General features: G+C 42.7%; 3 protein-coding genes across 10 annotated transcripts; all 3 read right to left on the bottom strand.

Moving 5' to 3' along the window:
- Nucleotides 1-507: 507 nt before the first annotated feature.
- LOC143316118 (nectin 1b-like) lies at nt 508-6,277 on the bottom strand. 2 transcript variants are annotated; one of them, XM_076723851.1, is made up of 8 exons: nt 6,095-6,277; nt 5,505-5,843; nt 2,127-2,435; nt 2,009-2,047; nt 1,817-1,910; nt 1,688-1,738; nt 1,347-1,409; nt 508-1,255 (listed from the first exon to the last, which is right to left on the bottom strand). In XM_076723851.1, the coding sequence occupies exons 1-8, from the start codon at nt 6,147-6,149 to the stop codon at nt 1,126-1,128; spliced, it is 1,080 nt and encodes a 359-aa protein (XP_076579966.1). In that variant the 5' UTR covers nt 6,150-6,277; the 3' UTR covers nt 508-1,125. The 2 variants fall into 2 exon arrangements, with proteins under 2 accessions (XP_076579966.1, XP_076579967.1); XM_076723852.1 differs by lacking the exons at nt 5,505-5,843; nt 6,095-6,277 and adding an exon at nt 2,546-2,879.
- A 1,110-nt stretch (nt 6,278-7,387) lies between these two features.
- On the bottom strand, nt 7,388-9,483 carry LOC143316120 (OX-2 membrane glycoprotein-like). 2 transcript variants are annotated; one of them, XM_076723855.1, is made up of 7 exons: nt 9,100-9,483; nt 8,508-8,846; nt 8,087-8,395; nt 7,969-8,007; nt 7,777-7,870; nt 7,648-7,698; nt 7,388-7,522 (listed from the first exon to the last, which is right to left on the bottom strand). In XM_076723855.1, exons 1-7 carry the CDS (start codon nt 9,155-9,157, stop codon nt 7,459-7,461), a joined length of 954 nt encoding a protein of 317 aa, XP_076579970.1. In that variant the 5' UTR covers nt 9,158-9,483; the 3' UTR covers nt 7,388-7,458. The 2 variants fall into 2 exon arrangements, with proteins under 2 accessions (XP_076579970.1, XP_076579971.1); XM_076723856.1 differs by lacking the exon at nt 7,648-7,698.
- Nucleotides 9,484-10,525: 1,042 nt separating this feature from the next.
- Nucleotides 10,526-13,465, bottom strand: LOC143316117 (OX-2 membrane glycoprotein-like). 6 transcript variants are annotated; one of them, XM_076723846.1, is made up of 7 exons: nt 12,846-13,465; nt 12,375-12,713; nt 11,699-12,007; nt 11,581-11,619; nt 11,389-11,482; nt 11,260-11,310; nt 10,526-11,038 (listed from the first exon to the last, which is right to left on the bottom strand). In XM_076723846.1, exons 1-7 carry the CDS (start codon nt 12,898-12,900, stop codon nt 10,915-10,917), a joined length of 1,011 nt encoding a protein of 336 aa, XP_076579961.1. In that variant the 5' UTR covers nt 12,901-13,465; the 3' UTR covers nt 10,526-10,914. The 6 variants fall into 6 exon arrangements, with proteins under 6 accessions (XP_076579961.1, XP_076579962.1, XP_076579960.1 ...); XM_076723849.1 differs by having other exon boundaries at nt 11,007-11,038; nt 11,389-11,477; XM_076723847.1 differs by lacking the exon at nt 11,260-11,310 and having other exon boundaries at nt 10,527-11,038.
- Nucleotides 13,466-14,219: the final 754 nt, after the last annotated feature.

The following is a 14,219-nucleotide window of genomic DNA, read 5'->3' as shown; positions in this document are numbered from 1 at the left end:
TGTGCGGTGGCTTTGTAGGTCTGTGGGTGTGTTCTTCTTTCTATTGTACTCCTGTTTCATGTTTTTATCTTTTGTCAAACACCTTGTGTTGCATTTTTATGTATGAAAGGTGCTACACACTGATGCGCCAACGTTCAAAAGCGAAAGCTGTCACTGTACGCAGGGAACTTCTGGGTGAGTCCATCGTGTCACATCAACACACATTCACCGACAGTGCGGCGACCAATCCAGACAAATAAATAAAGCTTTTATTTTTAAATTATAAAACACTGTTAATTAATCCGCAACTGCCCATTAGCTGTTTAAAAATGCGACACAGACAGCGCGTGAAGCCTGTTGTCCCCTTTGCCAAAGTAATGGTGCATCCGGACCAATCAGGAAGAAGCTATGGACCAATAAACAAATGAATAATCAACTGTTATCTGACCTCTCAGGACACTGAAAGAGGCTTTTTTTTTTTTTCACTGAAAAACTGCAAAAAATACAATAAGAATCATTTGGATGTTTAGAGGTGTAGATTCTGAAAAGTGGTATTTTATTAAAATGCATGTACAAAATAAAAATACATTTATATCAAAGGCAATCACTTTCGACAGAGATCAGAAAGCGATTTCAAGACATAAAAAAATAAGTTACACAATGAAAGTGTTAAGATTTTCACTTTTTGTTAAATCTGGCTCTATGATTCACCAAAACAATGCACATACTTCATCTGCCCTCAGCTGCATCCTTACTCCATAATCTAACCCCCTTCAGCTGAAGTAGTTGTCAGAGGCAGCACAATTCTCCTCCCCCTCAGGTCAACATTTGTGACACGAGACTTGAAGGATATTTTGATTGGATGACACAAGATGCGGCAGAGGAAATCTTACCTGTGTCAAACATCAGATCATCCCAACATTTAAAGTTTATGAGTGAACAATAAGACTGATCAAACGTGAGAAAGAATAAAAATGTGTCCATGATCCTTTTCTGTCTCACTGGCACAGACTTGTTCTCTGTGTGGTGTTGAAAGACAGATCTTATACAGTCTGTCAGGGTCATTCCTTTCACAAATGTCAAATATCTGTCTTCATCCAGTCTCTACAGTCCTGCGGGTTGATCTCTGGCACTAAAACAGCTGACTTAGGTGAAAAACAGCTGACGTCTTGGAGTCCCAGATGACACTTTTGGGGAGTTCCTTCTGTCTTTTTTCTGAGAAGAAACCCAAAGTCTCACCTGCTCGTTCTCTTGCTGCTTTATAGGGGTTTCGGTCCTGCACATAAAAACAAGACATTAGTCGATTTCATGAGTCCAAAGCAACAAGACAAAAATGTATGCAAGTGAAAATGAATAAACTGTCTCACTCATGAGCGTCTTCAGTTGGTTTTTGTGGTGTCTTGACGTCCTCACAGTCCCTGTGTGACACACTGAAGAAATGAAGAAAAGTCAGTGTGAACAGACGTTTTTCAATTTTTTGTTTATGATTTGTCTTTAAAGATCTGAATCAGTCATTATGATTGACTGTCAGCCACCTGAATCACAATGAGACAGATGTTGAGTTCAAGGTAAAAATGACCTTCTTTCCATATGCAGTAAATATGTATAAATAAATGTTGGTGTGTAAAGAGGTTAAATGCGATGATGCACAGCAGAGGGAAGACGGATCAAATACATCTGAGTGCACAAGAGTGACAGACAGTGTTACTGATGAGCATCTGTCATTGGAGTTTGAGGCATCTCATTCATCTCAAGGTCCCTGTGTGACGGATCGGAGGATTTAACAACAGTTAAAGTTGGACAACAGATCAACTCTGATCCTGGTTGAAAGAAGTACCTGTTTTGAGTTTTTGGTCGAAGAAGGAAAAAGGTGAATACAGCGATATGACCACAGGCTCCTAACACGGCCAACACGATGACCAAAGTCCGAGCTTTGAGAAAAAGAGGAAGAATAGTTGACAAGATGCACTCAGCAAGTCCGAAGCAACAGCAGATCAAATTAGAGTTTAAAATCTGAGCATGAACTTACATCGATTGTTGTTATTCGCTTCAGGTTCTTCATCAGAACCTGGAAGAAGAAACCTAAACATCAGACTCAGAAATAAACCATGAATCTATAAATGTGTGGCTTTGGAAGTGTTTCTCACCATCAGCGGACGACTGTTTGACCTCAGGAATCATCATAAACGCCTCCATCTGAGGACCAGAGAGCACTCGCACTGCACATCCAACCTGTGTGCTGCTGTCATGGAAGCCTGACAGCACAGCTGCAGTGGTGACAGTCACTGTACCGTTGCTGTTGTGGACTGTGACGGAGCTGGAGGGTGAGAGGTGGAGGTCTTTCTGCAGGACTCTTAGTGTCACCGTGGGAGCAGGTCGACCTGTGGCCGAGCAGGACACAACTACCTCTTCACTAGAGTTTGATTCTCTAACATGAAGAATGGGTTCATGCAGCTCTGCCAAGAAGAAATATTAAAAATGTGACATGAACAAAAAGTTCTGAGCGGTGAGCATGAAGGCAGAATGTCTGATGGAAAAGTCTCTCATGTTGTGTTCAGGTTCTTACCATAGAGTCTGAGGCAGGTTGTACCCGTGAGAGCACCTTCAGGGTTGGTGTTGAACAAGCAGTGATAGCAGCCTTCATCCAGCTCCGTCACGTTCCTGATAACTATGGAGCTGTTCTGCAGTCCAGCAGCTTTAAACGTCACTTTATCTCTGAAGTCAAGATTCACTCTTTCACCAAACTCTGTGGTGTAAGTCGCAAGAATCTTCTCACCCGCTGATAAAAATTTAAGCCAGGTGACCCGAAGAACATCTTTAGGTTGAGTCAGCAAACAGCTGAAATGAGCTTCTTCTCCTTCAGCTGCCATCACAGTCCCCTTTGTTTGAATGAGAGCTGTTATACCTGCAGGACACGAGGGCTCAGTGAGGAGTACAGCAGACAATGAAGTACAATGAACAAAGAACACACAGGAGTCACACAGCTGTGCTTTCAGGTAAAGGCAAATAAATCACACAGGTTTATACAAACTTAATGTTTCTCACCTCCATGGAAGAGTCCAAATACACAAATTGTAGATATAAATATACCGCACGTCATTCTCCTGGCACTGCCAAAATTCAGTGAAAGCTGTGTAGTTAACTGCCAGTGAGCTCATAACGGCGAGTGCCATATGTATGGCAAGCCAAGAACACACAAGTGCAAGTCTGACATGCTGAGTTTTTTGTTCTTTGCAAACTAGATCATAAAACAAGAACTGAAGCTCAGACCAATGCAAACTATGTTTTAAGCGATGAATCTAACAAAGCAGGAAACAGAAACACACATCTCTCTTTTCAGTTTAAGACTGGTAAATTAAACAGGCTGATTTAAAATTTGTATCGTCTCTTTCTCACCACTCTGAATGACTCCCAGCGCACAAAACAAATATGTGAGGGACTGTTGCATCATCACAGCTGTAGACTGTCATCTCCCGCCACCAAAACTGAATGTCGAGCCCGCGTCAACTCCCCTCCTCGCTGTAGACTGTCATCTCCCGCCATTAAAACTGAAAGTGTAACTGTAGCGGGTTCTCGAGTGCATCCTCAACTCCACTCCTCTTCCTGTGTCAACACCTCCACAGTGAATGTGACTAACGGGAGACCTCCAGTGGCCGTGTGGTGCAACTACAGGAAGGAAAAAGGCAAAAGCATGAACAACAGTATCTGACTGTCTGATTGTGACTCCTGCCAAAGAAGGCTTGCTCTCAAACACTGTTGCATGTTCATGTTTATCCAGCAGAGAGGTTAACTGTTAATACTGAATTTAATATATATATGTAACATTTAAGCATGAAACAGGAATAATATTGAATACTTTTATGGTATTTGTTGAACAACCACTGTTGTATTTAGAGGAGCTTCTCGTAAAACGAGGAAACGAGGCCAAAGTGTTAAATATCAGCACATTCTCGATACAAACATCACACCATCTGTAAAAAAGCTGAAGATGAAAACAGGAAGGCTTCTACAACAGGACAATGACCCTGAACACATCTCAAAACCCACAGTGGACCACCTCAAGAGGATCAAGCTGAAGGTTTTGCAGAGACCCTCACAGTCTTTCACTCACTTTGTTCTTCACAGTCACAGACATTTTGACCAGCGTGTCCAAACCATTGCATGTCACTGCACATATAATCTGATCATCTGAACACTTCTGATTAAACTGCTTGAGGATGATTTATTCTTTCCACCAGTGTCTTGACCAGGGTTCTAAATTAACACCCGCCAACCCGCCAAATGCGGGTTAAAATTCATATTGGCGGGTGTAAATAAAAACTTACTTGCCAATTTGGCCGGTAATGCATTAGGCAATCATGTCAGTCAGAGCCGCTCTACACTTCTTGGTCATTTGTCCCCCTGACAGTCCGTCCTACATTTCCCATGAACACTGTCGTAATGATACGTGATGACGTTCAAGACGCCCATTGGCTGTGCGCAGGCACACTACAGTCTGTAGTGCAACCGGCGCGAGAAACCATGGAAACGCAACCACAAAGAAGAAGAAGAAGAGGAAGAAGAAGAATGAATGGCGGCGTATAAACAGTAAAAAAGGAGACTGAGCTAGCTAAAAGTAAAAAGTAAAGTTAAACTAAATGCTGCGGTGGTTGGGACAGACGTCTGGGGGCGAGAAGAGGAAGGAGGCAGGGGATGAGAATGTCGACAAAGCGTGCGAAACGAAGAAAAGAAAGTTTAACGCTAAATGGCTGACAGGTCGTGAATGGCCTGTGTTTGATCACGAAAATGCCGTCATGTTTTGTAAGGATTGCCGCATGTACACGAAAGAAAAAAACAAGACGAATAATTTTGTGGTGGGGACTAATATTTTTAAAGTCGAGGCAGTAAAGGACCATGAGAGTGCCCGAAGTCATCAGGAGAGCCTAAGGAGTCTGCAATACTGACTGCTGCACTGTTTGTGTTTTCTAGTTGTACATACATAATTCAATTTATTACCAATGCAATTTTTTGCAAGTGTTTAAGTCATGGCTGTTACTTATATATATATTTCTTATTAAAGAAGGAAAGCAGGAACACTTTAAGTTGAAAGGAAAAATACATTTTATTAGGAATGTAATGATACTAAATACTTACTGGAAAATGTCTTAGAAAATAATAAATCTGACAGCATTTTTTGTTTGTATAAATTAAATGTTTGCACTTTCTGTGTATATTTTGTTTCATGTGTTGTACTTTCTGTGCACTTTTCATGCCAACAATGTAAATAAAATGATCAAATGCATTCAGTGGCACTCATAATCTCTCTTATTTTCACCGGGAAAAAATTTGGCGAGTGGAAATTCTGATTGACTGGTAACTTTAGAAAGTCAACAGCCACATTGGCTGGTGATCAAAAAAGTTAATTTAGAACCCTGGTCTTGACATGTGACAGCTGAGCTGTAGGGTGAGAGGTGGAGGTCTTTCTGGTGAGCATGAATGCAGAATGTATGACGGAAAAGTCGCTCATGTTGTGTTCAGGTTCTTACCGTAGAGTCTGAGGCAGGTTGTACCTGTGAGAGCACCTTCAGGGTCGGTGTTGAACAAGCAGTGATAGCTGCCTTCATCCAGCTCCGTCACGTTCCTGATAACTATGGAGCTGTTCTGCAGTCCAGCAGCTTTAAACGTCACTTTATCTCTGAAGTCAGGATTCACTCTTTCACCAAACTCTGTGGTGTAAGTACAAACATTCATCTCTCCACCAGGTAAACCTTTCTGCCAGGTGACCTGAAGAACATCTTTAGGTCGAGTCAGCCAACAGCTGAAATGAGCTTCTTCTCCTTCAGCTGCCATCACAGTCTGCTGAGTTTGTATCAGAGCTGTTAGACCTGCAGGACATGAGGTTCAGTGTGGTTGATATTTCATGGACAAGAACACACAAGTACAAGTCTGACATGCTGAGTTTTTTGTTCTTTGCAAACAGGTCATAAAACATATGAATTGAAGCTCAGACCAATGCAAACTATATTTTAAGCAGTGAATCGAACAAAGCAGGAAACAAGAACACACATCTCTGCTTTCAGTTTAAGACTGGTAAATTAAACAGGCTGATTTAAAATTTGTATCATCTCTTTCTCACCTCTCTGAATGACTCCCAGCGCACAAAACAAATGTATGACTGCATGCTGCAACATCTTTGCTGTAGACTGTCATCTCCCGCCACCAAAACTGAAAGTTTAACTGTGGCGGGTTCTCGAGCGCGCGTCCTCAAATCCCCTCCTCTTCCTGTGTCAACACCTCCACAGTGAATGTGACTCACGGGGGACCTCCAGTGGCCGTGTGGTGCAACTACAGCTGGAAATCTGCAGCTGACATTGAGCCACAGTTGGGAATTAATAACATCTAAATATGTGAGAGTTCAGCCACGATAATGTGAATCTTCTGACCAATAAAATAAGCGTTTGACACAGGAGTCACACTCTGCTGTCATGTTGAGGCAAAACAAGGAAAAAGGCAAAAGCATGAACAAGAGGATCTGACTGTGCACTTTTAGGCTTTGGATGTTTCATAGCCTTCATCTCATACAACACATTTAATGAAAACAATCAGAGATCTTATCAGCCTCCTGAAGCTTCTCAGTTGCTCAACATGTTTACATTTTTGTCCTCGCCATCATTTATTTCTCTCACTTCCTCAAACTCTCGTCTGCTCGTTGCTGCTTTTACTATCAGTGTATCAGTTCATCAGGACACTCCTGCCAAAGAAAACTTGCTCTCAAACACTGCTGCATGTTGATGCCTGCACAACAGAGAGGTTTGCGGTTAACAGTTTCAACGGTCTGTCCATTACAGCCATGTGGGATTTATCACATTGGCCCCATAATGAGGACTTTTGTGGGTCCGGTCAGTCTCATTTCTGTTCAAATTGACATGACAGAACAGTTACTCTGCAGAAACGTGTCATCTGAGAGATTTTCATTAAAAAAAAAAAAAAAAAAAAAAAAAAACATCACACAGGGACATAGCTTGAGTTCATTTGACAGTTTTTTTAATCACCTAACTAGACAAACATTGTCTGAACAGAATAATCATGAATTTCAGTCTCCCTAAAAAATACTTCTTTGGCATAATTTAGCTCATAAGATATCAAAAACACACAGTACAAGTATATAAAACATGAAAACACTCAATGCTGTAAAAATGCTGTAAAAACACACACACACACACACACACACACACATATCTATGTACATGTAGATGCTGCCATTACTTTCCAGTGCTTGTGACAGACTTGCTTGTTGAACAAAGGTGTAAATGACGTCCGCTGTTTTGTTCAGTTCTCACCATGTTTTCGATTATTTTCTGCCTCCACACACGTAACGTTAATCCAAAATCAGTGGTTGTTTTGCGTCGCCTCATCACACAGCTACACTTTAAGCTGTTCATCCAATCAGTCTCCTTGACGTCATGGGCGATGGATTTGGGCTATCGCTTGCTTGAATCCTCACAGGAGATATGTCCGTTGTCTGACACGATTGCTCTCCTGTGGATCTGAAGATGCCTCAGCCCTGAAGATAAAAACAAAAAAAATTGCATTTTCAATTAACTGATAAAGAGGCAGACAGCGACCCAAAATCAAGAGTAAAGTGAGATGCATGAGTGCACAAGAGTGACAGTATGAAGGCAGTCTTACTGATGAGCGTCTGTCATTGGAGTTTGAGGCATCTCATTCATCTCAAGGTTCCTGTGTGACGGATCAGAGGATTTAACAACAGTTAAAGCTGGACAACAGATCAACTCTGATCCTGGTTGAAAGAAGTACCTGTTTTGAGTTTTTGGTCGAAGAAGGAAAAAGGTGAATGCAGCGATATGACCACAGGCTCCTAACACGGCCAACACGATGACCAAAGTCCGAGCTTTGAGAAAAAGAGGAAGAATAGTTGACATGATGCACTCAGCAAGTCCGAAGCAACAGCAGATCAAATTAGAGTTTAAAATCTGAGCATGAACTTACATCGATTGTTGTTATTCGCTTCAGATTCTTCATCAGAACCTGGAAGAAGAAACCTAAACATCAGAATCAGAAAAAAAACATGAATCTATAAATGTGTGGCTTTGGAAGTGTTTCTCACCATCAGCGGACGACTGTTTGACCTCAGGAATCATCATAAACGCCTCCATCTGAGGACCAGAGAGCACTCGCACTGCACATCCAACCTGTGTGCTGCTGTCATGGAAGCCTGACAGCACAGCTGCAGTGGTGACAGTCAGTGTACCGTTGATGTTGTGGACTGTGACGGAGCTGTAGGGTGAGAGGTGGAGGTCTTTCTGCAGGACTCTTAACATCACATTGGGAGCAGGTCGACCTGTGGCCGAGCAGGACACAACTACCTCTTCACTAGAGTTTGATTCTCTAACATGAAGAATGGGTTCATGCAGCTCTGCCAAGAGGAAATATTAAAAAAATGTGACATGAACGAAAAGCCATGAGCGGTGAGCATGAAGGCAGAATGTATGAAGGAAAAGTCTCTCATGTTGTGTTCAGGTTCTTACCGTAGAGTCTGAGGCAGGTTGTACCTGTGAGAGCACCTTCAGGGTCGGTGTTGAACAAGCAGTGATAGCAGCCTTCATCCAGCTCCGTCACGTTCCTGATAACTATGGAGCTGTTCTGCAGTCCAGCAGCTTTAAACGTCACTTTTTCTCTGAAGTCAGGATTCACTCTTTCACCAAACTCTGTGGTGTAAGTACAAACATTCTTGTCTCCATCAGGTAAACGTTTCTGCCAGGTGACCTGAAGAACATCTTTAGGTCGAGTCAGCCAACAGCTGAAATGAGCTTCTTCTCCTTCAGTTGCCATCACAGTCTGCTGAGTTTGCACCAGAGCTGTTAGACCTGCAGGACATGAGGTTCAGTGTGGTTGATATTTCATGGACAAGAACACACAAGTACAAGTCTGACATGCTGAGTTTTTTGTTCTTTGCAAACTAGGTCATAAAACACATGAATTGAAGCTCAGACCAATGCAAACTATGTTTTAAGCAGTGAATCGAACAAAGCAGGAAACAAGAACAAACATCTCTGCTTTCAGTTTTCAGACCAATAAATTAAACAGGCTGATTTAAAATTTGTATCGTCTCTTTCTCACCTCTCTGAATGACTCCCAGTGCACAAAACAAATGTATGACTGCATGCTGCAACATCATAGCTGTAGACTGTCATCTCCCGCCATCAAAACTGAAAGTTTAACTGTGGCGGGTTCTCGAGCGCGCGTCCTCAACTCCCCTCCTCTTCCTGTGTCAACACCTCCACAGTGAATGTGACTCACGGGCAGTGTTGCCAGGTGGGAAATGTAGGATTATCGTACCAGAGACATAAAATTATCGTATTTTGAGGGAAATTATCGTACACCCGTCATAATCAAACTAAACAAGTCTATTGATGCGCTATAGTCACTCTAGTGTTGAATAGCGTCTAACAGGCACTCACGGCTTTGCGTCAATACGGAATGGATCAAAGAACGTCTCTGTTGTTGTTTCTTCTTCTTTTTTTTTTTTTTTCATTTCCTCACTCATGGGACGGGCGCAGCGGACTATTCAGCCAATCATTACCGTTGTTCTGAGGCCAGCTCACATTTAGGAAAGCACGATTGGCTTGAAACGTGTCACATGGAAAGAGATGCCTTCAGGGTTCACAAAAAAAATCCGACAGACAGTTGCGGCGGGCTGATTACAACCGATTACAACCACACTTTCACGGAATGGTCAAATTATCGTATATTTGGCCTTTTTGGGGATTATTGATCGTACATCGTACGGAGGGCAAAATTATCGTACAAATACGATAATTATCGTACACCTGGCAACACTGCTCACGGGGGACCTCCAGTGGCCGTGTGGTGCAACTACAGCTGGAAATCTGCAACTGACATTGAGCCACAGTTGGGAATTAATAACATCTAAATATGTGAGAGTTCAGCCATGATAACGTGAATCTTCTGACCAATAAAATCAGCATTTGACACAGGAGTCACACATCTGCTGTCATGTTGAGGCAAAACAAGGAAAACGGCAAAAGCATGAACAAGAGGATCTGACTGTGCACTTTTAGGCTTTGGATGTGTTATAGCCTTCATCTCATACAACACATTTAATGAAAACAATCAGAGATCTTATCAGCCTCCTGAAGCCTCTCAGTTGCTCAACATGTTTACATTTTTGTCCTCGCCATCATTTATTTCTCTCACTTCCTTAAACCCTCGTCCGCTCGTTGCTGCTTTTACTATCAGTGCATCAGTTCATCAGGACACTCCTGCCAAAGAAAACTTGCTCTCAAACACTGCTGCATGTTGATGCCTGCACAGCAGAGAGGTTTACTATTGACAGTTTCAAAGGTCTGTCCATTACAGCCATGTGGGATTTATCACATTGGCCCCATAAGAGGACTTTTGTGGGTCCGGTCAGTCTCATTTCTGTTCAAATTGACATGACAGAACAGTTATTCTGTAGAAAAGTGTCATCTGAGAGATTTTCATTAAAAAAAAAAACAAAAACCATCACACAGGGACATAGCTTGAGTTCATTTGACAGTTTTTTTAATCACCTAACTAGACAAACATTGTCTGAACAGAACAATCATGAATTTCAGTCTCCCTAAAAAATACTTCTTTGGCATAATTTAGCTCATAAGATATCAAAAACACACAGTACAAGTATATAAAACATGAAAACACTCAATGCTGTAAAAACACACACACACACACATCTATGTACATGTAGATGCTGCCATTACTTTCCAGTGTTTGTGACAGACTTGCTTGTTGAGCAAAGGTGTAAATGACGTCCACTGTTTTGTTCAGTTCTCACTGTGTTTTCCATTATTTTCTGCCTCCACACACGTAACGCTAATCCAAAATCAGTGGTTGTTCTGCGTCGCCTCCTCACACAGCTACACGTTAAGCTGTTCATCCAATCAGGCTCCTTGACGTTGTGGGTGATGGATTTGGGCTATCGCTTGCTTGAATGGTCACAGGAGATGTCCGTTGTCTGACATGATTGCTCTCCTGTGGATCTGAAGATGCCTCAGCCCTTAAGATAAAAACAAAAAATATTGCATTTTCAATTCAATGATAAAGAGGCAGACAGCGATCCAAAATCAAGAGTAAAGTGAGATGCATCAGATTTTGCTTTCCATATGCAGTGAATATCGGTCAGTGTTTATAGAGGTTAAATGCGATGAGGCACAGCAGAGGGAAGACGGATCAAATACATCTGAGTGCACAAGAGTGACAGTATGAAGACAGTCTTACTGATGAGCGTCTGTCATTGGAGTTTGAGGCATCTCATTCATCTCAAGGTCCCTGTGTGACGGATCGGAGGATTTAACAACAGTTAAAGCTGGACAACAGATCAACTCTGATCCTGGTTGAAAGAAGTACCTGTTTTGAGTTTTTGGTCGAAGAAGGAAAAAGGTGAATGCAGCGATATGACCACAGGCTCCTAACACGGCCAACACGATGACCAAAGTCTGAGCTTTGAGAAAAAGAGGAAGAATAGTTGACATGATGCACTCAGCAAGTCCGAAGCAACAGCAGATCAAATTAGAGTTTAAAATCTGAGCATGAACTTACATCGATCGTTGTTATTCGCTTCAGGTTCTTCATCAGAACCTGGAAGAAGAAACCTAAACATCAGAATCAGAAATAAACCACAAATCTATAAATGTGTGGCTTTGGAAGTGTTTCTCACCTTCAGCGGACGACTGTTTGACCTCAGGAATCGTCATAAACGCCTCCATCTGAGGACCAGAGAGCACTCGCACTGCACATCCAACCTGTGTGCTGCTGTCATGGAAGCCTGACAGCACAGCTGCAGTGGTGACAGTCAGTGTACCGTTGCTGTTGTGGACTGTGACGGAGCTGTAGGGTGAGAGGTGGAGGTCTTTCTGCAGGACTCTTAACGTCACCGTGGGAGCAGGTCGACCTGTGGCCGAGCAGGACACAACTACCTCTTCAGGAGAGTTTGATTCTCTAACATGAAGAATGGGTTCATGCAGCTCTGCCAAGAAGAAATATAAAAAAAAATGTGACATGAACAAAAAGCTCTGAGTGGTGAGCATGAAGGCAGAATGGCATGGACTGCAGGACACACTGAGACTTCTCCAGGTGCACCATTGAGAGTATCCTAACTGGCCGCATTGTCGCCAGGGAAGGTGAAAAGCGTCAACCATGATGCTCTCCAGAAGGTGGGGAAAACTACAAAGCACCCCCACCCCCAGTTTTGTATGAGGCACAAGAGCCACCTGCACAGTGAGCTGCACAAAATAAACAATGAAACAAGTTAACACTGGCCGAGTGGGTTTTTATGCTGCACTACAGAGACGATTATGAAGGAAAAGTCTCTCATGTTGTGTTCAGGTTCTTACCGTAAAGTCTGAGGCATGTTGTACCTGTGAGAGCACCTTCAGGGTCGGTGTTGAACAAGCAGTGATAGCAGCCTTCATCCAGCTCCGTCACGTTCCTGATAACTATGGAGCTGAGCTGCAGTCCAGCAGCTTTAAACGTCACTTTATCTCTGAAGTCAGGATTCACTCTTTCACCAAACTCTGTGGTGTAAGTACAAACATTCTTGTCTCCACCAGGTAAACGTTTCTGCCAGGTGACCTGAAGAACATCTTTAGGTTGAGTCAGCAAACAGCTGAAATGAGCTTCTTCTCCTTCAGCTGCCATCACGGTCCCCTTTGTTTGAATGAGAGCTGTTATACCTGCAGGACACGAGGGCTCAGTGATTTGTACAATGAACAAAGAACACACAGGAGTCACACAGCTGTGCTTTCAGGTAAAGGCAAATAAATCACACAGGCTTATACAAACTTAGTGTATCATCAGTCTCTCACCTCCATGGAAGAGTCCAAATACACAAATTGTAGATATAAATATACCGCGCGTCATTCTAGTGCCAAAATTCAATGAAAGCTGTGTAGTTAACTGCCAGTGAGCTCATCCCGGCGGGTGCCACATGTATGGTGTCCAAGAACGCGCGTAAAAAACGGTGTTTTCCTAGTATGATAATAATCTGCACCCTTCTTTTCTCTCAGCCACTGAACTTGAAGCTTCTGCGTCCAATCGCTGATCAAGACAAGCAGACCAAACCAGTTAGATCTCCTTTGTTTGTCCTAACTTACCTTGTAGTTTCTCGTAGGTTAATATTTTGGGTGATAGGAAAATATCCCATAAATTAACATCGTCGTTATTTTAAATTCCTCTTCCATGCATCGTTTATTTATTTTTTTTGGTCAATGCTTCTATGTCATTGTTGATCTTCACTGGTTTACTCCCTGGCCAATGAAGTGAAGAAGTGGTGCAGTGGTATTTTACGCGCGTTTTGATGCGCAAAACGGCGTTTTTTACGCGCGTTCTTGGAGGACTTCATTACGGCGTAAAAAGCGGCGTAAAATCCGAAAAAATGGCGTTTTTTACGCCGTAATGAAGTTGAAACGTGACTGAATGTGGCGTATTTCTGGCAGGAACGGCTTGCCACACACATGAACACCGATTCAGCAACAATGTAGCGAGCAGTGCTTCGAAAGAAAAGTCAGGACCTTATCATAAAGTGACACAAAAAAAGTATTTTTTTAATAAGCAACGGCCCGTCAGCTGTTTAAAATGAGTTATAAACAGCGCGTGACGCCTGCTGCCCCCCCACACTGCCACCGAGATGGTACATCCGACTAAGAATCGTGTTTTAAGATAAGATAAGATATTTATCCCACAATGGGGGGAAATTCACATGTTACAGCAGCAACAGGACAGAGTGCAACAAGTCAGAGGACAAGAAGACAAAGAAAATATTGCACAAGTGTTATATACCCTATGGTAATTTACAATATATACAACACATACACACTTAGGTCATTTAAAAATGACGATTGCACATGAAAACAGGAAAAATGTGAGATGTGATCAGTACAACTTTAGAGTTGATGTTATTGTGCACTGTTATACAGTCTGAGGTCTGTGGGCAGGAATGACCTGCGGTGGTGCTCCTCCCTGCACTGGGGATGTAAAAGTCTTGTGCTGAAGGAGCTGCTCAGGGTCCTCACAGTGTGGTGCAGGGGGTGGGAGGAGTTGTCCAAGATGGATGTCAGCTTGGCTAACATCCTTCTGTCCGCCACCTCCTCGATGGAGTCCAGTGTGCAGCCCAGGACAGAGCTGGCCCTCTTAACCAGTTTGTTCAGTCTTTTCCTGAATCTGTCCGTGCTGCCCCCTCC

This window comes from Chaetodon auriga, chromosome 23 (genome assembly GCF_051107435.1).
Source record: "Chaetodon auriga isolate fChaAug3 chromosome 23, fChaAug3.hap1, whole genome shotgun sequence".
Taxonomy (NCBI): Eukaryota; Metazoa; Chordata; class Actinopteri; order Chaetodontiformes; family Chaetodontidae; genus Chaetodon; species Chaetodon auriga.
This window is presented reverse-complemented; position numbering and strand designations above follow the sequence as displayed.